This window comes from Camponotus vicinus, unplaced genomic scaffold, assembly GCF_025532165.1.
Source record: "Camponotus vicinus isolate PSW18456_S1 unplaced genomic scaffold, iyCamVici1.0 SCAF_2, whole genome shotgun sequence".
Classification (NCBI taxonomy): Eukaryota; Metazoa; Arthropoda; class Insecta; order Hymenoptera; family Formicidae; genus Camponotus; species Camponotus vicinus.
In genome coordinates, this window is record NW_028141956.1 from 11,669,542 (window position 1) to 11,693,442 (window position 23,901).

Sequence of the window (23,901 nt, forward strand, 5' to 3'; positions counted from 1 at the left end):
AAAACGGAAGAAAGCGATTTTTATTTTAGAATATTTTTTCTCTAACGAATATTATAATTAAGTTTTCGACAGACTTAATGACGAAAATAAGAGTAATATTAAATATCTGTAAACATTTTAAAATTCTCGATGTCATATGGAAATTTCGCTTTTCTTCGCGAAGGAGAACAGTGATCTCGGTTACGCGGCGCAGATTTTAATATAATTTGGTTGGAGATGCCGGCGAGAGCGAATAATCGAGACAGGGTGATGCATGCTTCAAGGTTCATTGTATTGTATCACGGGAGAATCCGGCATAAGGAAGAGAGGAGGTGGAGAAGGAGAAGAAGAAGAAGAAGGGCTCCTTTGTGAAAGCAGCGTCAGGAAATCAGGATTGATATAGGGCTGCGGTAGGTTCGCTCGTAACTTTGTCCCGCGGTACCTGGGACTCGCGGTACCTCGGTCCCGATCCATTAATCACCCTCGTACGAGGCCTGAACTCTCGGGTGATTAGCAGGCGTGAACACCGGCTCACCGGGGATATATGCGATTGGCCGCCATTGTTGACCACCGCGGATGTTCCGCGACGGCGATTGAGATGTCCGTCTTGTTCGTGGATTCTGAAATCCCCGCGATCGGAATGAAATCCTCGATTTCACGGCTACAGCTCGTGGCCGCGATTCTCATTTGCTCCTTTGTAGCTTCCCGCAAACAATTACGTGATCGAAGGTCTATCGAACGATAAGAGACATCACTGATGGTGAAATAAAAGTGTAAGTTGTATTCTTTCGCTACTTCTTTTCACAAATGTCCTCGTACCTCGCGTGATTGCTGACCAGAAAAACAGATAGCGTACAGCGCAATATTAATCACTGCTTTAAAGCTTGTTTACGATAGCTATGAAAAGCGACGTTGGTTGCGCGGTTCTTCACAAAACGGGCGCTCGTTATTCTTATTCGTAAACGCTACGTCGGCCTTAAGTCATTCCCCCGTTTGTCCGACTTCGTGATGCTCCGCGAGGCGCTCCTAAAAAGAGGCGCTTAATTGTACGGCGATTTAACCGGGACAGGAACCACCCGTAGGGACTGCCAAAGATTCTCGCGAGTCTCGTGGGTGTAACTTACGAGGTAATTAATGCAGCCGTAAGTTGCAAGGTAGTCGAGGACGGGATTTGCCTCGTGCTTCTTGACGTACTAAAACTACGTGTACACTTTTCGAGCGTGACTCGCAAGCGGCGTTCTTCTTTCATTTCGTCTACCAGTTGTCGTTAATTATTTAGTGCATGCATTTCACACATAATCATTAATGATATTCGATGTTGTCAATTTTATCATTTTACGCCATCAAATTAAACTCCTTAAATGCTCATATCAAAAATTGTTTGAAAAAAAATAATATAATTTTGTAATTATAATTAAAAGTTATGTAATTTTTAATTATAATTAAAAAGAATATAACTTTAATTATATTAATAAGTTTATTTTCTCTATAAAGTTGTGCAATCTGAACGTGTTGTTTCCTAATAATTATGTGTCTGCCTTTACTTTTCTTATTCTTTTTTGTCTTTGATGGAAATTGAAACTTGTCTTGCGCAATACCAATCTTTCTTCTATGTTCTATGCATGCATCGCTCTCTCTTGTCTTTCGATCTACCGTTTCAGATCCGTCGTAGATATACAGAGAACGTGTATTCTTTCGTGGAAGTGCAGCTTCGAAGTTTTGCCCGATTTTAATGACGAAATCGGCGGATACGTTGGAATTATTAATTAGTCGTTTCTTATATCCGCGTCGCGCGGTATAGTACTTTGGAAGCAGAAGGTGAAGAGGATATAAAGGATATAAAATTTGCAATTTTATACCGCCATCGCCGAGCCAATCGATTCTCGGACTCGTGCCAATATCGATTATTGGACAGGTTTTTTGCGCGCCTGCGGGACAATCGTCATATCGACCGCGCGATGAACTTTTTCTCTCATCCTCCTCGCAATCTCTTTTTATTTCTTCCCTTAATTATTTCTAGATAGCTTTAAAGTAGCCGGTACGATGTCTTTCTTCGCGGTGACAATTTAATTAAGAATTTCCGGCACGTTTATCGGCGATACTCGAAGGCGGAAAGTCTTTTGCATACTTTCAATATATCATTATCATGGTACGAATGTATCTTTCTCTTTCTGACTAAACGCGCGGTGAAACGACTTTCGATTCTTTGCGCGATTCTAGAAAAGGATTTGATGGATTTCATAGCAGGTATATACACCTGGGGCACCCACACGTGCACGTGTGTACTGCCTATCACGCCTCCTCACGTGACGTCACATCTGGCTATATCCGTTCAAAGTTCGCGGAGAGGAGGGAAAGGGCGAAAAAAGGCCTCGATGAAGGGAGAAAAAAGGAGTGACCCGAACCGGTCCACGGCCAGGTCAACAGCACGCATACCACCCCCGTAAGACCGATCGTATACATCGGCCTGATGTGTCTACCGGGTGTGCGAGCACGAATATCAGTGAAATCTTTTAACGCATTGCGTTTTTTTTTCGACAAAAAAAACTTATTTTATATAGGAAGAGTTTTTTTTACAATTTATAAATATTAATAGAAAATTTAAATAATATATGTTGGGAAATATACATGGCCTTTATTTATCGCGTGTTATTAGTGCTATTACGTCGCTGCATTTGCCCGTCTTATACACGTCGTTTACGAGAAACACGATTGCAGTCGATGTACCGCGAAATCTGCCGCTACAGACCTAGAATTATCTTAAAGGACGAGCAGAGGAGGTCGTCAATCCAGTCCGATAACAAGTTATTAGCGCGAATCATCGTTAAGCTTCTCGTCATCGAGCGTTTTCCACATTCGAAGTGATCTTCTCTCCTTCTCTCGCTCATTTTTATTGCGATTTCTCCGTCGTTCAATTACCGCAAATATATGGAATAATAGCCGCGAGATTATAGCCGGTGTTTCGGAAGCCTTAATGAAAAGGACGAATGAGCGTGCGGTAAGTCTGGTAGCAATTTATTCCACTCGTCGGTCCCCAACCTCGAGAGCCGGCTTTTACTACTTCGGCGCGCATCCTGCCATTTATCATTTGCAACGTGCAATCGAAGACGAAGGCAGCGCGTAACGAGAATGTTGTACATGGCTCCGACTGCGTGTACGATCGCGCGTGTGGCGTATGTGTCTTGTAAACTGACGTTGGCGAGGAGGAGAGCGCGGAATAAACCGAAACCAGATCGCTATCGAGGCGCCGTTAGGCAGTTTGTCACCTCTCGGGAGAACGTGGGTGCTCGCGAAAATCATGTTTGTGATTTTTAATATTGCTGTCGAGTATATTGATCGTCGGATACGTAGAAGACTGCGAGGAATCGATTCCAAGTCAGACCGACTGTAGATTGATAGCATACGAATGCGTTTATCGCTCAATTCGCATACTCCTTACGCGACGCTTTGCATTTTTTTTTGTTCATATATGTAGGACAAAATTTTAGATAGATGTGTGAGAGCGAAAAAAGTGAGAATACAAGAAGATATCGCACGTCTCATCGTTTTATAATTTCTCGTATTATCGTGGAACACATCCGGGTAATTAAATTATAGTTTTCACATCACTTCATTCACTAATTAGTTTCCACAGAATTGTAAATTAAAAAAAAAACACAACTTTTTTATACAAATAATTTATTAAAAAAGAATACTATATTATTTTTTACAAAACATTATTAGTATATATAATACTTGTAAAAACAGAAATTAACAAACTAACAAAGTGTCAAGTGATTAGAATCTTATTTCTTCTTCTACTTGAACGTTACTTTTGGTCTCCATCGCATCGTTCATATTTTTTTGTTTCAAATCTGCTAGCACCGCGGGGATAAATCGAAGGGTATATTACCGGTAGCAGCTCATTAGCAAATCGCTGCGAGGCTGTTCGTCATCTTACGCTTGGCTAGTTATACCGCGGCATAAACTCGCTTTGCCGACACGCGATCTACGCATGGCGGCGCGCGACAGCTCTCGCCATCCTTTTCCCACCCGCACGAAAGCGGCACTCGCTGTACAGCCGTCCTCTTCGCTCCTTCTGTCATCCTTCTTTCTCTCTTTCCCCAACCCTCTCGACGATAGATCGTTTCCCGTCCCTCTCACCGATCCGCGGCGAGAGCTCGCGATGGGGAATAAGACGGAAATAAGATACAACACAGCTGATACGCCTTCGCCCACCGATTACGCGCGCTAGGTGTATGCCGGAGATTGTCGATGATGTCATTCTCAACTATATACTCTCGCGGCGAGCCAAGTGCAGGATGCTAGCTGGCCGATTATAGAGACGCGGTCTTGTCGAGAATACGAAGGGCGCCGCGACGACGAACTTTCAATGAAACGTGCAAATCTCATTATCAACGCGTGACTGCCACGAAACGCACTTTAGTTAATAATTGGATGCTTCGATAATACTTCTAGGCAGTTTCAACACTTTGAAGAAGATAAGTGATTGAGCAGATGAGAAAGAGAAATGATATATCAACGATATAATTTTAGTTTTTTTTTTTATTGATTGAGATAAAATGATAGGAATGATACATTTACTTTGTAAGTGTTAACTATAACCGAGATAAATATCTGTGTATTTCCTGTGTAAAAGCCTGATCGCCATCGTAATTTTTTTAATTGATGTCATCTTCGATGGGCAAGCTCCGATGAGATGAAATTCGTGTCGGCGACAAAGTGAAGGGAGGTTTGTGTTGTCCAGTCGGAGCTACGCCAACGATATCAATCATCCTGCACGACCGAGAGCGAGACTTTCACCGACTGTACGACGACGATGTCCAGCCGTAGAAAACTTTTCGATTCGACAATCATCGGAGCTCTTCCGTGCGATCACCTCGCGATCGCGTCCACCCACGATTCATCATCGCGCTACCTTCACCAAGGAGAAATCACGCGGCGCTCAATGATATCCGTTAATCCGTTCCGCACGGCGGGGATCGGTAGCCAGCTCGATCCGGCCGATCGAACGTGCGCTCGATCAAGACGATCTCCGCTCGCGACCCCGCCCACGCGCGATGAAGAAATAAGCCGAGCGGAAGGAGAGTATAGAGTTAGCGTTGTCCACTTACTTTTCGCGGATCGTCGCGTGAATTTGAAAATTTACTCCTGTTTTAGAAGAATCATATTTTTAATTTATTTTCAAATTTTTACGCGTTAATAGGTGATATAAAATATAATATGCAATATACAGAGTATGCTATATAAATGGAATAAAGATCGGTATTACTACACTGAGAAAAATTGTTTGATTGTACCAACAAGACGTATATGATTGAAGGCATTTTAGTTAAATCAAACAAGAATTTCTAATTATCATGATAAGACTCGATTTTTTATGACTAGAACGTTTAATAGATTTTACTATAAGGATTTGGTTAGTATTTTTTGGTTGAATCTATAAAATTTCTTGTTACATTAACTTCTTTGCTTGCCTCTAGGCGGCGAGCCACTCTTAACTTAACTCGTATTCATTTGCCATGAAATGTATATAAAGAACTAGTATTAACATTAAATCCAAGGTATATTTTTTTTCTCTTACGAGCAGTAGTGCCAGAAAGAGGACGCTAGCTCTCTGATTGTGTGTGTTTGAGCTGCATTCTCTTCTTGCATCACTGTTTATCAGTTTAATTTCTAACAAACTGAATTTAAAATAATTTATTCAATAATCTGGATTGAATTTATCTAATAATCTTGTTGGAATTCAGAATATTAAACAGACTTTTGAAATTAGATGGAAAAAATTTTAGACGACTTGGTGCTGGTGAGTTTAGTATTATTAACGAGAAAATTTGGTAAATTTAACAGGAAGAAATTAATCAGATTCATCTGATAATTCCTACAAGAATTCTGGTTCGTCCATTTTCCAACAGACATACTGGTTGAATCTACCAGAATTCTAATTAATGCAACCAAATTTTTTTCTCAGTGTATCCTTATTACTTGTCCCTTGGCAAGTGAAATAAAATGAAAACGATAAATTCCCGGAAATTTTTCCAAAGGAAAAATATGCTTGTTTTTGATAGAAATATGTAATAAGAACAGAGCACCTTGCGTATATCTGTATATATGTCAGAAGACTAATATAAAACATCGAGGAAGCGAAAGAGGACGTGTTAAAAGCTGCCATCGTCATACCGCGCCATATTTCTCAGGGCGAATTTCATTACGAAAGTTAGACGGAAAGGGTTGAGAGATGAGGCAGTAGGGCGGGAAGTATTAAATTCATCGCTACGCATTGTCGACAAGATATACGAAGCTGGGGGTTAGGGGTTAAGTGGGCCCTGGTACCTCCGGTAAATAAGTCTCGTACGTGTTTCACGCGAAAGAGCGAGCGAGCGATTCACCTACCATGTGTTGTCTCTCGCGTGCCTCCGAGAGTGCATGCCGTCCAGGATGCGTTCGCATAGACCAGCCGCGCTTTCTCAGGGCAATTTATAATCGTACGGGTTCAATGCGAGTCGTGTGGGATGCCCGGGAACAAAGGGACACCCCGTATAATAGTAGACGCGAGTGCGCCGATCTTCTCCCGAGAGGTTCCTGTCGAGAGAAACGCCGCGGACGCCACCTCTTCGCCATCAGCGTGTCGTTGATTAGTCGCTTGAATACGAGAGTACGAGTACTCGTTAGAGCGATTCTTCGGGATCCCGAACGTTGATACCTCCCTCGAGACTTGGTCTTCCTCGCGTGCCACGTCAATTAAAGCTTTACGACTGGCGGGATGTTAAATAACTGAAACGCGCAGGCAATCGCGAGATACGTCTGCGAAACGCATTCCGCGATTAATTTGTTTCACGCATCATTATTGTCTTTGCGGTAATATTTGTATTACCGAGGGAAAACCGGTTTCTCGCGTGCGCGAGAGAATAATGACGATAAACGGATGAGAAAGATTGTATTTGAGATTCATCGAGCCGTGCGATTGACGTTCCTCGAGATTCGTTTCTTAATTTCTTCCGGTTCTACGCGACGTCAACTGCCGTCACATCTATTATATTGATATTTTACGCCTGTCGGCTTGTTTGTCGCGAAAATAAAAGACATTTTTAATTCTTTTGTCATGAAGAAGAAACGTTAGAGATACGCGACATAAGACGTAACATATACGATTTCGATAGGAAGAGAATTAACATTGTTGAGTTTTGAAATCAGAGATTATATCTATTGTAGCCTGCTTTGTAAAGCGATCTTGGTATAATCCAGGGAAAAGGGATCTCCGTGCGTGGATATTGTTTTGTATGTAACTTACATATACAGGAACACGAAGCACACAAAGCGGTTCCACGTGACCCGCGACCTCGCCTCTAATGAGCGGCAAAGCTTACGGCTATTGTAAGAGAATCTCCTCCCGCACTCGAGAGGCTCCTCTCTGTTTTCTTCGTGCTCTGCTCTCCACCCAAATCCTTTCTCCGGCTTGCCCGCGAGGCTATGCTCTTGTACGTTTAACTCGAGTATACAATAAAACAGGAGAAAATTCAATCCCTCTGTAATTCCATTTAGAAGTGCATTTATCATAACTTACGCATGCTAATTTGCACGTCCTATATAAAAGGGGAATAAAAAATATTCTTGTTTAAAATTAATATGCAAATTATGTATTAATATTTTAATTTAAATTAAAGTTGTTTTTCGCTTAAATTTGGGACTATTAAAATACAATTTTGCAAATTAAAATACAATGTTGCACATTTTTAATTAAAAATTGAAATTAAATACTACTTAAAACACATATTGGTTAAACGAATATTATCTAAAATTATCTAAAACATTCCACATCCATATTTAATTGAAACAAGATGTTATTTAATTTTTTTTGCCATAAATTGAATAAAATAACTGATGAGCAATGTCTCCAAACCGCGAAGAGTCTTCGCGAATCGCAACAACCGTGCGCGATTATCGCAAAGAGCAAGATCTTCGGTTATTCCGCGAAGAGGTAAGCAAGAAAAAAGGTAGATGCTCGCGAGAGAAAGAGAAAGAAAGAGAGATAATCGAAGAGCGAACTCGTGCATCGAAGAACGAACTGCGGCATCGTTCTTGTCGAGTGGATCGACGATCGCGACGAAGGAGAACACCCTGTACATGCCGACGACATTCCCGAAGTGCAACGCGCAGTTTTTCGCGGCTACCAGTACGCGGCGGGTAGCCTGTGACGAGGGAACGAGTGACTCAGAGGACTTGGACGAGGCAGACGGGGCAGGAACAACACGCACGTGCTCTCTCGAACGCATCGCGAGGTCTACGTATGTATGTATGTACGTACACGCGCGTATGCGTACACGCGTCTGCAACTGGATCGTGCGATAGGATCACCGAGAAAACAACGGGACGGAGAAAAAGGGGTGAAGGGAGGCGCGAGATTTATTTGCCCGAATTTCGACGGCCGCCGCCGATGTCGTTCCCGAGGAATGCATTTCGTATTCAGAATCATTCGCGAAATATGTTCCCGCTGCGACGAATAAGAAGCATTCTTATGTACGTTCGATTGTTGCTTTTCCATCGTTGATTTCGTTTCCACCGCATTAAGAGTCTTCAACGTCTATTTTAAGTGCAATGTTAAGAACGAAAAGCACCTGAAATATTTACAATTTATATTCGAGAATTTTGCGAAATTACGTGTTCTAAATTTATATAAGATATTTCGAGCACACGTGATACATCAAGTTGTTATACTTTCGTTATCATGGCTAATCGTCCGACTAATATCGAGGTTTGTGTCGATGGCCCCGAGCAACGACATCCGATAAATCTATCCGATGAACGATCGAAGAGACGCGGATCCGCTCGTCGATGATGTATCGCTTTACACCATGGATTCTCGAATCGGCGTTATTAGGCCATCGACATCATCGAGACGCTTTTTGTGGGAGAAGAGGGGACCGCATCATACGGGATCGACCCCGCGAGACGTGTGTCCCGTAAATGATGGCGACTCTAGTAACGCGTTTAACTAATGTGTCGGACCGGTTAGGAGCGTATTGATCAGAGATCGCGGCTAGATTTATGTCGACGAATGATTCACAGCGCGTGATTTACAGCGGATTGTCCGCCGCACACGCATACTGATTGAGCATTTATATCGCTCTCCCGGCACACTAATCATTTATTGGGTTAAGGTGAAATTCTTCTTCCCTCCGTCGCGGGATTTCTTGCCTTTCATCCCTCATCATCGTGTTTCAGCGTTTTGATTCGCGCTAAGTACTCAGAAAATTAAATAACATATTTAAAAAACAATTAATAATTTAAATTCTGTTAATCTATGCGTGAGTGATATAATGTGTCGAAATGTCACAAATTGTGAAATGATGATTTAGAAGTATATCCTTTTTGTGTCTATAGATTCTTTATATTTTAAAAATTTGATAAGCGGAGATTTTTGATGATTAAAGTTTTCGATTTGTATGAGTTGTGGGTCATCAAAAGATTTGATTCGTCGCGTTTACATTTGAAACAAAAGGGGCATGACAGCCGTGCTTAGAAAACGCGTTTACCCTAACGCGCAAAAATTGCGTTTCTGTCGCCGATCGGGGTATTTGAAAGTCCTCTGAGAGTAACGCTCCTCGTTTTTCATCTTTCTCTCTTCTCGATTCACGATTACGGAGGCTGGGCACGCGTCCTACCTGTAGAATGTCTCCGTAACGAGGAGACCCTCCTTTTCCTTCTCATCCCCTTCCTCGCAAGGATGTGACGCGGTCCTCGAGTCGTCCTTTGCCTCCTCAGTATCCCACCGGGTGATCCCTCGCTACTCGGCGAACGTTTAAATTAGGCAGGGAATCCCTCGGAATGCGCGAAAGAAACCAACGAGACCGGCGTGCCGCGGAGTTTTGATACGCCTTTTGGGTGCATCGTGCTCGTGTGGCATTATTAGCCCTTATGCGGCAGGAATAGCCTTAAGGGCCCGCGATCCTTCGCGCCGCGGCTTCGAAACTTGCGCATTTGAAATCCTCTTCGCGCGCAGTGAGCTATTCGCGATGACATGTTTACCTCGTTACATGCATTTTTATGCTATTATGCAATATTACATAAATTTATTAAATAAGTAAATTAATATCTTGCGATATTTTTTATTTCAGAGTCTGGCCACAGGTTGGACAGCGGTTCCCCGTTCTGGAGGATTCAACTCGATCAGGACCTTCTGGATACCATCAGTGCGATCTATCCGGAGTGGTTTAAGGTAAGCTCAAAGCTTATTTCTTCCCAGCGCTATCAGAATCGGCGGCATCAACCGACTGGCCGTCTTTCGGCGCGCTCATTGAACGAATGCGGGATTAACGAGGTGCGCTCCTCGTACAGGATTACACTAACAGTCGAGCAGCATCGACATCGCCCCCCACGTCTTCGGGTGCTTCCAGCGCTCAATCCTGCGACGAGAACGCCGCCGTGGTCGTCGTCGAACGCGGCGGCGAGCACAAGATCGCCAAAGGCGACGCCAAGTCGAGATCCAAGGTGAAAAGAGCGGACGGCCACAAGGATAAGGATCGGGACAGGAAGGATCCTAGGCGCGACGCCAAGGACGAGAGGTGAGATAATTTGCATGTCGCGCCGTATGCAGATTGCACGACGCGAAAAGAGAGAGATAGAGACACTCTCGCCGGGAGAAACTCGAATCATATCGCCCGAATATTAATAAAACCTCGTAAAATCGCGAAATGAGGGGAATATTCGAGTCGCGTTATCACTTTCTACCGGCGCGAGTATAACCGGTACGCGACATCTCGTATAAATAGAACAAAGTATGCGAACGATTTCTCGATCGACCGCGTGGCGAGGCGAGGCGAGGCGAGACGAGGCATTATCGCGATCGAAAAATAGACGCGTCGCGTCGCCCGACACCTGCCTCGATTATTTTAACGAGCTCCACGCGGGCCTCCCTAACGTTTTGTCCCACGTCCGCCGTCATTACTACCTCAGGGAGATATTATTTCTCTTAATTCGCGATCGGAGAGCGCATCAACCTTGTAAGATCGCGGTCGCAACAGGAAGAAAAAAGTTGCTAAGAGCGGATTATCGCGTGGATCCAGGAGACTCTTCTCTGGAATCTCCCGATTAGAACAAATTTCGAATTAATATTTAATACGTATAAAATTGGAAATGATCAGATTTAATGCTAATAATATATAGATATATTTTTTAATCAACAGAATTATACGGGATAGAGAGATTTTATCAATTTGATGACACTTGAGTATTTGATAATAATATCTAATTTCACGTAATAACTGAATAAGATTTATACTTTTGGCTCGAGAGAACTTTGATAGCAAAATCCCTAAATGGGGAGGGATTAGAATTACTTGTCGCGCACGTCTCGGGCCTCCACGTGCCTTAATCCGCCGCTGCGAGTTGCGAGATCGCGTTTAGAGTCGAGCCGCGCCGAGCGAGCGATTAACCCGCAATTTAGTATCAGTACCGCGTGTAATCGTTACGCGAGAATATAAACGCTCGTAACGACCGGCTTCCTATCTCCAGCTGTGACGAAGTAATCTTTTCTCGGAACTTTCCCCTTGGGATCTTAAACTACCTCGCTCGGATCGCTTGGCTCGATGCTTTAAAATCTTTAATCGACTCGCCACTTTCCTACCTATCTACTTATGGACCATGCGGAGCGTCGGGCGTAATTTTCTCTGAACTTTTCGCGAATTTTTTACGTGACATTTTGCTCGCGACGCACGATCGTCGTCTTATGCGTCGGGAACCATCTGGACTCGTGAAGCTCTCGCAGAACCATCGCCATCGAGATAAATGTTTTCACCCTTCAATAACTAAAACGGTTATTCTTACCCTTTTACCGGAGAAGGAACATGCTCAATATCCTCTACATTATACCCAAGATTATTCCGCGAATATTTATTTTACAATATTTACGCGTCGTGTCCATATGGCACTTATCTGAGTACGGATCGATAGAAAACATTTTCGTCATCATGAAAATTTGAGGCGCTGCATTATTAAAGAATTCGATTCCTCGCGATTCTCGTAAAATTCTTCTTTTCATGTTGATACTATAATTCGAATTTTTAAATTTTTTGAAGACAACGTGTTTGTGAAATTTTAACTTGAAAAGAATGCACATAATAGATCTCTAGATTTTTTAAATTTATATATATATATATATATATATATATATATATATATATATATATATATGTATCTGTGTGTGTATATATTCTGGGGGTATAAATTGTCGATGTAGATATAATTCGATATCGGATATATTTCTTACTCAGAAAAGATACGCGTCGCACTCGAAAAGAAGAAAAGAGCAGTCGTTTCCGATGCTTTTTGATGAAAACGTCGTCCGATTGAGTGTCGATTGATCCGTCATTCCATCATTCGCGACAAAAACATGCCTCGACGACGAAGGACCCAGGATCCGATTGACACTCGGACGATGGGGTAGGCTGGCAGGCTGGATCGGTCTCTCTTGGAAGCGACGCGACCGTGGCACACACGCGGCGATGTATGAAAGATTAATTCACAAATTTCATTTTGCTCGTTTCGGGCCTGCAGGGACACTGGAAACGGTAAGAAAGGAACGAAGCCCTCGCCGCAGCAGGATAAAGCAGCGGCGGACGCGGCAGGAAGGAAGGCCGCTGGTGCTGCTGCTCCAGAATCGGGATCGGAGATGGCCGAGGGCAATCAGTCGCCGCCGAAGGCGGAGGTAGACGATTCCCCCCTTCAACACGCCATGGATCGCAACAAAGAATGTGAGTACAAATCTGTCATCGGCTCTGACCGGATATTAATCTCATATGAACACTTGAAAAAATCGAATTGTCAACCGGATCTTAATTTGTTATTTTATTTTAAAACTCAAAATTCTTATAATTTACGGTGTAATTATCAATTTTGAATACAATTTTAATTTTAATTATACTCTTTCAATAGATGAGAGAGATAGTTTTTAAAAATTCATATATTTTAAGATCCGTCAAAATTCGATTTTTTTATCACTTACTCTGTCTCTGACAACCTTACAGCCGCATTTATTTCGTGGCTCGTCGCAGAAACGGAAACGTCGCCTCTCGATGTCCGGACGATAAACGGCTAACGGTTGCGAGAGCGTTTCCGATCGAATAATCGCGCGCGACGAGATTCGCTTATTATTATGCAGCTCGAGCGCTTATGCTGTCCGCGCGCGAGCACATTACGTGTGCTCGTCATTGCAGTTATATACCCCGCAATGTTATACAACGGAACGAGCATCCTCTCGAACGCTGTTTGTAATGTTAGTGTAAGTGTTAGATGCGGAGAGGATTCTTTTCAACATTTGCAGGCAACTCGCCATTACGCCTCGCAGCGACTGTAATCATCCGCTCGTTATTCGGCCCGTAGCGGCAATCGGATCGATTTGGAATCCGATAATTTTTTTCAAATAAGATAAAAAGTATGCGCCGCACGCGGAACTTTTATTTGCGCAAACTGCAGTTCTCCACCGTAGGCCATTCGCCACTTCCGTTATTACTACCGGTGCCATCCGATCGTTCTTCAAGCTAGAGACCCGTTTTGTATTCGGAACGCAACTTCCCACGGATAGGATAGACGCATCAATCACGCATCATTAACGCCACCTCGCAATTGTATATAATTCTTTTAGTGGCGAATAATCTCTCTGACTTTCGATTTTATAAATTAATATAATATTTTTGAAATCAATATAATAGATTCTCATTCCTAAGAAACATAAAGAACAGAAAATAACTGACTTTTTTATTCCTCTCAGTTCTGTTTTATAAAATTTTGCCTTTTAAAAATAAAATCTTTGCTTTTTGATATTCAAATATTAACTGTTTCGTGTATATAAAGCATATTATTTCGTGAACATAATTAAAAGTCATAAATAATTAAGAGTTTTACTCATAAATAATTAAGAATTTTGATTTTATTTTCAATAACTCTTTTTAGTTTAAACAAATATTTCTAGTCATTAAATTTAAAAAAAATGCCCCAAAACAAACTAAGACGCCAAATTTACATAGCGTTTCATCTATGAGATTTTCCTTGACATTTTTCGTTAGATTTTAATAAATTTCTAGTTTTACATGAGCTACAGAAAGAATCATTTTTGCATTAATAGTAAAAAACATTGATTAAAATGAAATAATCTCACAAGCAAAATCGCCTATAGTATGTCTCTTATACAAATAAAATAAATTATTTAAATGAGTTGCATAAATTTGATATCATAAGTTTGTTCTGAATCATCTTTCTTGATTTAATAACTAAAATTATTTATTGAAATAATCAAGAAAATAAAATAAAATTATTCGAGAAATAAAGAAATAAGGTCAGTTTCACAACTGACCTATCATTTCATAAACACTTGTAAATAATTAAAAGAGTTCTTTATTTTTCTATATATAAATTATCTGAGAGGTTTTTACATCGAATAAAGAAACTAATTTTAACATTATTCTCAGGTATATAATCGATGTCGATTTCAAAATTTTTACGATGCAAATTTCCACTATGAATTGTTCGCGTGCCAAGTTTGTTTCGCTCACGAATTTCGCAGTACATGTATATATATATATATATATATATACACATACACACACATCAATGTGATCGTGAGTCTCATTAAAACCATGGAAGCATCGCAAAGACACTCTTTAGAATGTCATTTTGTCTTTTTATCAACCACTTTTTTTTATAATTATTTCTTGCCATCAGGCTCTTTCGAGACACTCTCCCTTCACAGGCTATGCGAAGGACGCACATCATTCAATGATAGTACGCAACACGTGTATGCTTTATACATATCGCTTTTACGTGCACCTGAAAGAACATAATGTCCGTGGACAGCCATGGAAATCATTAATAACATTCTTTATATCTTTTCAAAAAAAAGTATCTCAAAAAATCAGGAACGTATAAATTAAAACGTAGAAAATTTGAACGTTACAAGCGTTTAGTAAAAGGATCACCTCTACTAAAAGAAAAATTACAAAAGGCAACTTTAATAAATTATTAAATTCAAAAAAATATATAAAAATAAAATAGATTTCTGTAAAATTGTCCAATATTATCGTCAAATTTCTGAGAAATTCAACAAGCACGTATTTCGACCGGTATACGATCACCTACATATCATATGTGTTTATGCGTCCCTTAAAATTTACGCATGTATATGTACGCAGCGGTCTACAGGAAAGAGACAGTGCCCGGCAGGTAGGTGCAGATTCGCGTGTGCGGATCGTGTACACGCGTATGTATGCGCGCACGCGAGAGACAGGAGGCGTGCCTATTTATAACGGTGATATCATCGCCGATTACCTACGCTTTCGCGTGGACAGTCGTAAATTCTCGTAGCAGAAGGGTGCGGGCCGATTTCAGGCGCTTTGCAAAATATCCATCGTAATTCTCTCTCTCTTTTCCTCCTCATTTTTTTCCTTACGTCTCCTCGTTTTTCTATTTTCCTATGATTATTACTTTTTTTCTAATTAAATCGAGTGTGACTCAAAACTTTCAATACAAACATTGTTAATAATTGAAAATTTTTTGAATCTTCCTTGTCCGATTAAAAACATCTTTCTTTACGAACCGATTATATTATTATCTAATTATATCTATACAATGTGTCAAAAAAGAGAAGAAAAATTGAATAAAGAAAGAGGAAAATAAGAAAACTGATAAAATATATTGGAATAAATATATAATTTTATTAGCTTTAATTATTACTAATTATAATTAACGACAAAATTGAGACATTGACAAATATTTTCAATTGGACAAAGCTTTATCTAATATGTATTCATTATCGCGTATTGCATTTTCCTTGACTTTTCAATTTTCTTAGCATGAATACGATTTTCACAATTTGCAAAACTTGTTGCAACAGCATCGTATTATATGTATATCTCTGTAGATGAAATATTCAAACTACATATATTGATAAAGTAAAGATATATGTATATTTCATTTGTCTTAACCATATCTCTATTTTATAACGTTATAAAGAGATGTAATGAATTTCTTAATGCTCATTCACGCATTTAATCGTAAGATTTAAATATACGCCGATTATATTGGGCTAATTATTGTCAATGTATCTCGCTCTAATCGACGACGATCTATGCATACATTATACCGGCGCGCAAACCTGCGTGTTCGTTTCGTAATAGAAAATTATGTCAGAATTATGCATCGTATACTCGAAGGGGTCTCCTTTCCATCCTGTGAAATCGATAACCTCGTGTAGCGATGCAATCATGTGTTTAATGAGACATCATCATTAGTGGAGCGTCCCACGCGACAAACTCATTCGATCATTATAAATCATCATGTTTTATTTTTTTCAAAAACAACAGTGCCGTATTTACAAATAAATAATTAAAGCTTCTGTGCTAAAGAGTTCTTCACAAAAAATTAAGTCTTTTCTAAATTTATAATTATTTATCTCCAGAAAAATTTCTAATTTACACAAGGAATTATTTCTATGAATAAAAAGTAATTAATTTCTGAATAAAATGTCACTCTATTTAGTAAATAGTGACAGAAATTATCTTGTCTTCAAGACTTTAAGATAGAAGGAGACTGTTGCCATTTTTATAAAATTCCTTAAATCTCTAAATCCACCACCATGTAGAAAGCGAAATGTTTTCCTCGTGAAATGAATTTTGCCGAGCGCTAATTGGCGTCGGCGTAAAGTGTAAAAATGCCTCGGAGGTTTTGTAATTAAAAGGAAAAGATCCAACTTCCTCTGCGCGTAAACTCGCATCGTAATCGCGGAAACCTGCGCCAATCGTTATCGACATACCTGTATGAATATGAATGCGATACGAATATATTTCGAATGAATATCTCGTAGGAAAATTTTGTTATCAATGTTCAAATTTCGCTTCTTGTCTTTCGTACCGCTATCACAATCATAGAAACATTGTAAAACGATCAATGGGTCAATTTGAAGAAAAATGCATATTAAGATAAATTTTATCGATGGTTTATTGCAACGATTATTTAACAGTTTTACACTCGTAACATACGTAAATTTCTCTTTTCGATTTTTTTTCCTTCTTTTACGTTAACGATGCTCAAAATACAGGCTATAATATTCGACAATAAATATATCTTTGCTTTTTATCGATCGCCTTTTATTGGCCTCTTTGTATAAGCAAGTTAACAAGATGGATTTACGATGTTGATCGTTACTTTTGATTCTGGAAGGTGGCTCAACAAAAAGAAAAATCGATTCGCACATGCTCGTCATTCGCGCTTTTTCCTCTAAACGCCGAAAGCCACGCACATTATCAACTCGGTTGAGACTCGGCGCGCCTTTACCGGATTTAATTATATGACCGCGCTCATTGATTCCACACTTTGAAAAGTCCACCGGCAGCCAATTACGCGACTACGGAAACCACGTTTTTCGTCATCCTGCAGTGAACGGCTTCTGTGCGCAAAGGTACACAATCGCCTGATTTTCGAGGGCGACCCGCGACATCGACGATGACGGCGGTGAGATTAATTAAATGAAAAGCAAGATCGTAACTTTCGGCTTTTGCCGGGCCATAAAAGCGAATCTTTTATAGTCTCGCCGAGACACGAGGCGGCCCTGAAGACACGCGCGTCGCCGAAATTAACCCACTTTGTACCTGCAACAACCCTTTACGCGAATTGTTTCGTCCGTCAAGTTTTTCGTCGTCGATATAAACGTAACGTACTTAAAAATTTATGGAAAATATTCTTTACTCTTTCTTTTATATTCAACTCTTTATTTCAAGCCAACATAGTCGATCTCGGTTATTTTTTAATGCGACAAAAAAGAAAGAAAAGGCGAAATTTCAAGTGTTCGATATCGTAGTAACCTTTACTAAATATCAGACTTTCCCAATGGCGGCAGCGCGATCCTATATTTCGACCGTAAAGCGATTTTCCGCTCGCGATCGCTGTGGAAGGATCGATCTCCCGGCGTCATACTTATAAATAAATCGCGCTTTATCGTTGCATATTCATACGGGTACCGTGGTGTCCCGGGTATTCGTGGGCGAACCGGATCGAGATATGTCGAATCGTAGCCGTTCGTACAGCCAGAAAGTATCGCATTGAAATCGGCGAGTGTGCCGCGGCGGCGCGGACGCAAAAATCGGCGCGCGCGTGCATGCGTGCGCGCGAAAAAACGAGGCGCACGCTCAATGGTTGCGCGCACGGCCTACGCAACGTAACACGCTGTTTTATAACGCGCCGCTTGCTCGGCCACGTGCCTCCAAACGATCGGGACGATTATTTTCCTCCGAAGCGGTTACCTCTTTTTATATTCTCTTTCGCGAGCGGTTATAAAAATACAATAATATGGCCAACAACGTAAGTCAAATTTCGCCATCCACACCAAATGATCGCTGTATATTATGCACGTGAATATTAATATTTTATTTGCGCATGCAAATTTTAGGGAATGTAAAAAATGCGAGATGAAGTTCGCATCGTCAGTTCTTGGAATATTAATTTTATAAATGTATCGCATAAAGAGTCATGTTTTTATTTATATAAAAAGGAGATAAATAATCAAATTTTGATTTTCCGTTGATATTGACACAAGAAATTTTCGGAGCAAACGTGCGAAATATCTTACGAGTCGCAAGCTCGAGTCGCACGTGATGAGCGACGGAAGAATGCGTGCATGAAAACGGGACGGCGAATTAAAATTCAGTGGCCAACGGCGACGGAAAACATCGTTGAGAGGAAGGAAGTGACGATCGTTAGTATTCAAGGCTGGCCGATCGAACGGCCGCGAGCAAGTTGCGTGGCGGTTGCGAGGAGGAAAAGGACGAGGAGGGGGAGGAGGACGAGGGCGAAAGAGAGGGATCTCTTGAGCCAAAGAACTCCGGTGACCGAGTGTTAACGTTAGCCGCCGCTCAGAATCGATTCTCGTTCACGATGCCCACGCGTGGCGAATTAAACGGGACATCCTCTCTTCCTTCCGCGAGCGATCGTGCCCGGAGATGCCTAGCTCGATTGTTCGCCGATCGCCAATTAGTGCGACGTACTCGTCATGTTTCATAAGTAACTAATAGAAGAATAGATCATTTTATAATTAATAAAATTCCGGGGATGAAGTTAATTTTAATTAAAATTATTCCAATTAATTAGTGAATTAATAAAAGAATTTTGTCGTCTTTCGCGAAGACTGCGATTCGCAAGCGTATTTTTCTCCCGAGTTGAAGAATAAAAAATTCGTTCGACCAGGAAGAGCGTACCGATAGAGCGGTGTGCAAATCTCGCGAAAATCCTCGCCGCATTTCGTCATCGTCACGAGAATATAAACGAGGAGATGCAGCGCGCGCGCAGGACAATTCCACGGCCCACGCGCTATTGTGGTCGCGGCAAATCAGTCGGCCACCTGGTCCGATCCCGTCGCGTCATCGCACGGTACAGTGGCCTTCCTCCTTTTTCCGTTCGCCGTCTCGTTCCCTCATTTCTATCCGTAGGGCATATCGCCGTTGTATTCCCCGTACACCTCGAGTAACTCGGTGGCTAAGAGATGATTATCTTTTCGATAGGATTTAAATTACGAGCACCGCGTTATCCTCGCGATACGGGGTCTCTCGAGGATTCTTCAAGATTGAGCGCGAAATATTCCGCTAAGATTATAGAGCGCACATGTGTACTGGTTTGTTATATTTTTGTTTTTAATTCTATTTTCTCGATGTACTTTTTATTCTATTAATATACTTTTCCGACCACGCGTGATCGGAGGTCCTTCGATGGTCCCTTGCGCTCATCCTCTCGAGGTTAGTTAATCGCGCGGAACTGGAGCGAGGCGCTTTCGCTCGACTACTTAGAATTCATGTCGCTTTTAAACACTTAAATATCACCGTCACGCTGATGCGGCGGCGACTTCTTTCGGCCACGGCCGTGCACACAATTTCCCACATTAGCGGCGTAATGACGACGACGGCGGCGACCGTCCGTCCCCGAATCGCGAACGTAGTTATTACCATTTCATTACCTCGCGGCGAAAAGGCGGCGAACGACGCATAAATTACGCATCGTGACATAAAGTACGCCCAATTTGCCGCTCGCGCGCGCACTTACACGCACGCAACGCGCGCGTGTGTCGGCCACGGACGTGCAAAACGCACCTGCGGGACGCTTTTCACGAGTGTCGCGATTAATTGTCGCGAGTCCGCGACCCTCCCGCGCGATACATCGTCATCTTTGATGCCGTAACGCACCGCACACGATCTCGATCGATGTGGTCTCTTTTTCTCCGTCTCTCTTTCTCTCTCCCTTCCTTTCGACGAGAACTCCGGTTCACGCGACGAAAAAAGAACGCCGAGGAAAATAATTACCGGCCTGCGAGTAATTATTCGCACCGCGCGAGAATCGGGCGAAGTACCGGGCAAAAAATGACGCACGACAATCTCGGGGTTTTTTATGCTGTTTTTCCGTTCAATTTTTTTTTTTCTTTGCACGTACTTTCACGAGTTCCGCCTCGATCGAGGCGAGAGTCAATCCGCGAGAGTTCCCTGGCGCAAAATGCGCGGCCTCGAGTGGCGACGCAGCGTCGGTAGTGGGTTGCGCAAGGGAAGGGCTTTGATTGAGGCGAGATACAAATTGCTAATTACCTAATTAGACCCACTGACCCACAATGGATGACCGGGGGACCACCCGGCAAGCCTTCGGCGTGGTGCGAATTACGTCGGAGAATCGTGCCTTGCCTCGTGCCTTTCATCGTCTTTGTTCCGGCAATTTTCGCCTGTAATATGTCGCGACGTGTATCCATCGCGCTCTACAACGCGACGCCGCCCCTTCTCTCCGCGAGACCCCCAACACAAGCGACGTACGATGGAATAATATTGCAGCGAGCAGAGAATTGGGAACTTAAATGACGATAAGTTCATTGATAAGGACGCTTACATATTTATAGAGACTCAATCTCTCGTTGCGCATTGAAATGGCGGTCATCAAACGCGCCCGCGTCCTTTCTCCTCGCGTGAAAACGAATTTCACCGAGCGGCGACAGATAAGCCGTGCCGCAGTATGGCGTCATAAAGAAGCGATTATCTTAATTAACTGGGGAATTGTTTTGGCCCACGCGTTTTGCGGTACGCTACCCACGTGCGTAGTCGGAGTTTGCGACGTCGTCTCGCGCGCATCGAGCGATGCGCGTCTTCAAAAATGATGATTGTATCTCATAAAATTCACGATTCGCATTATGTTTACTTTAAATCAAACGCATATTTTTTAATAGGTAATAAAATATTTACATTTTACACGCATCTGTTATTCTCGAAAGACTGTCTCGTGAAACACTGCTCAAAGTCTTGGAAGCTGTCCATGTAATATCCAGTAATGACTCGCGATCGCTATTAGCCAAGAATACAAAGTGATAGAATTAATTACCGCCCGTCGCAATATTATATTTTTATATCGCTTAAGTATCGTTGCGTAATCCAATTAAGCGTTGAATCTCGCGGATTGCGGATTGTGCAATCTCCGAATAATATTCATCGCGAAACGTGCACAAGAATCCTTACGACGGCTTACGAGAGCCTTATGACAGTTTTTACAAAATTACAGGGGCGTTACGTCTCGCGGTTTTCCATCGTCACTTCTCGGGGAGGGAGGGGGGGATTATTTTATTCTCGACTTGTTTTCACGTCGAGCGAGGAAACGGGAACGAGCGGAGGAGGATGTTTACCTCAGGTAGAGCTTTACGGTTCGTCATAATCGTGGTGGCTGCTGCTGTCCACGCGTTTAATCCACGCGATAATGATGGTGCCGGGATGCTGTCCTTGAATAGCTAAAGGCCACGTAGGTGGTGTACGACACGCGGAAGATGGAAAAGCCGTTCTCCGAACGCGTGTAGGCGAAATGTATCAAGGCTAGCGCAATCGTTCTGTCGACACTTGTCGACCGTCCGTGACGTTTAAATAGGTGAACCCGTGTGACAAACGATTGCCATGAATGAACTCGAGAGAGAGAGCGACAGAGAAAAAGAGCAAACTCGATCTCTTGCGCGATCATGTTGGATATATTGATGATATATTGAGCTGCATATTGATGATCATAAGTTACTCTTAAAAATTCGGAAACAATAAAGAGGGACAATTGCGTTTTCGGAGTATCTTAGAGTTTTAGTTTTCAGAATATTAAATATGAAATAATAATAACAAGCACTTATACACTGAGAAAAATCGTTTAATTGTATTAACAAAATGTATCTGATAGAAGGAATTTTGATTAAACCAAGCAGAATTTCTAGTTATCATAATAAGATTCGATTTTTTATAACTAGAACGTTTAATAGACTTTACTACAAGGATTTGATTAGTTGGATTTTCTAGTTAGATCTATAAAATTTCTTGTTATATTAACTAAACATGGACAGAGTATTTTTTTTTTTGTAAATTTAGTATTATTATTAAGAAAATTTGATAAATTTAACAGGAAGAAATTAATCATACTCATCTGGTAATTCCTAAAGGAATTCTGATTCGTCCATTTTTCAACAGATATACTGATTGAATCCACCAGATTTCTAAATTAATGCAACCAGATTTTTTTCTCACCGTACATTTCAAAAAATTTCTAAAGACGTTATGATCAGAAATACGGAATTTTAAGTATCTTTTCCTCATTATATGATCGTAATATCTTTTGTAATTGCGTTGGATACATCTCGCGGATGTGTTTCTTTCACGTTTATACGTTCATACATGCATATCGTAACATGCAGTAAGAAAGTAGCGTGAAGGTACCCGAGGTATTTTCGAACATCGTGATTGAAAGACGTTTCAACGAGCCGGAGCTTGTATCGTACAGCGAAACATATCTTTATTACCTCAGTCGAATGTTAAACAGCGCAGGAGAAGAGTAAACTGTCGGCGTCAAATGTCGTCTTGTTGCTACCGAGAGGAGAAACGTCCCGAGCGCATTAACGTCGCGCGCTTAACGCTTATAAGTACTTCGTTACTCTTATCCCCGGGTTCCATTACTTTAATAATGTAACGTCATCGGCTCGAATTTATTCTTCAAAAATGATGACTCGTGCTCGGCATTCTTGACTGTCCAGAATTTCAAGAGATTTCGGACCTCCCTATCCTTCCCGTTTCTTCCCTTTTCGCCTCCTCCCCCCTCACGCTCTTTCACTCTCTTTCTCTCTTTTCTTTTGAGAGGGAGAGAGCAGACGGATGCCGTAATAACAGCACGGTGCAGAAATTCGCAATTAACTTCTGGCGGTGGTGTCGCGTCGGCGTAATTGGTTTTGCAGAAAACTTTTACGTGTTTTCGCGACATTTGCATAATGTGCGAGGTGAACACGGTCGATCGATCGGTTAATTTAAATACCGCCGCCACCGCGGCGCGTACCGGACGTGCGAGCACATCGCCTCCATTAGCTTGTAATTATCGTTACTTATTGCTGGTAAATGCCGGCCGGCCGGCCTGTCGGGCTATGTTACGTGTCGATGCGTAAACTCGTAAATCCTCGATCCAGACTTACACCTTGATCGTGCTGCGAGATATGTAGATTAGAATAGAATAGAAAAAATACGAAACAATTGATAAATAAGAAAGCTTATAGAAGAGAGCTCCATACTGTCGCGATCATTTATTTCTGCAGCAAAAAAAATTTGTGAGATTCTAGAGCGAATCAAGTCATAAATCAGGAAAGATATGTGCAAGAAGGTATCATTATTTTTCTGAAAATATTTTTTAATTTTATTTATTAATATTTTTTTCCGTAAATAAATTTGAATGCGAGCTTTTTAAAACTCATGTCGTCGAAAGTTCTTTTTTATAAAGCGTTTTTCGCAACCCTATATTCTTGTTATATTTTGGCAAGAGAGAAAGAATAGCGTTTGCGTCTCGCTCGCACGACGGATATCGCATTTCGTGTTTGAAATTCGACGTGGCAGTGAATTTCGTGAGAGAGGA

At 41.6% G+C, this 23,901-nt stretch overlaps 1 protein-coding gene across 5 annotated transcripts in view; it reads left to right on the top strand.

Annotated features, from left to right (window-relative positions):
- The window catches only part of LOC145967056 (uncharacterized), a 178,097-nt gene that overhangs the window by 104,007 nt on the left and 50,189 nt on the right, over positions 1–23,901 (top strand). For 3 of the 5 annotated variants that reach the window (XM_083091666.1, XM_083091664.1, XM_083091665.1), the window contains 2 exons: positions 10,095–10,195; positions 12,532–12,728. In XM_083091666.1, coding sequence (XP_082947792.1) covers positions 12,647–12,728 — 82 coding nt within the window. In that variant the 5' untranslated portion in view covers positions 10,095–10,195; positions 12,532–12,646. Of the gene's footprint in view, positions 1–10,094; positions 10,196–10,314; positions 10,542–12,531; positions 12,729–23,901 lie in introns of all 5 variants that reach the window. The other 2 variants (XM_083091661.1, XM_083091662.1) reach the window with 1 other exon arrangement.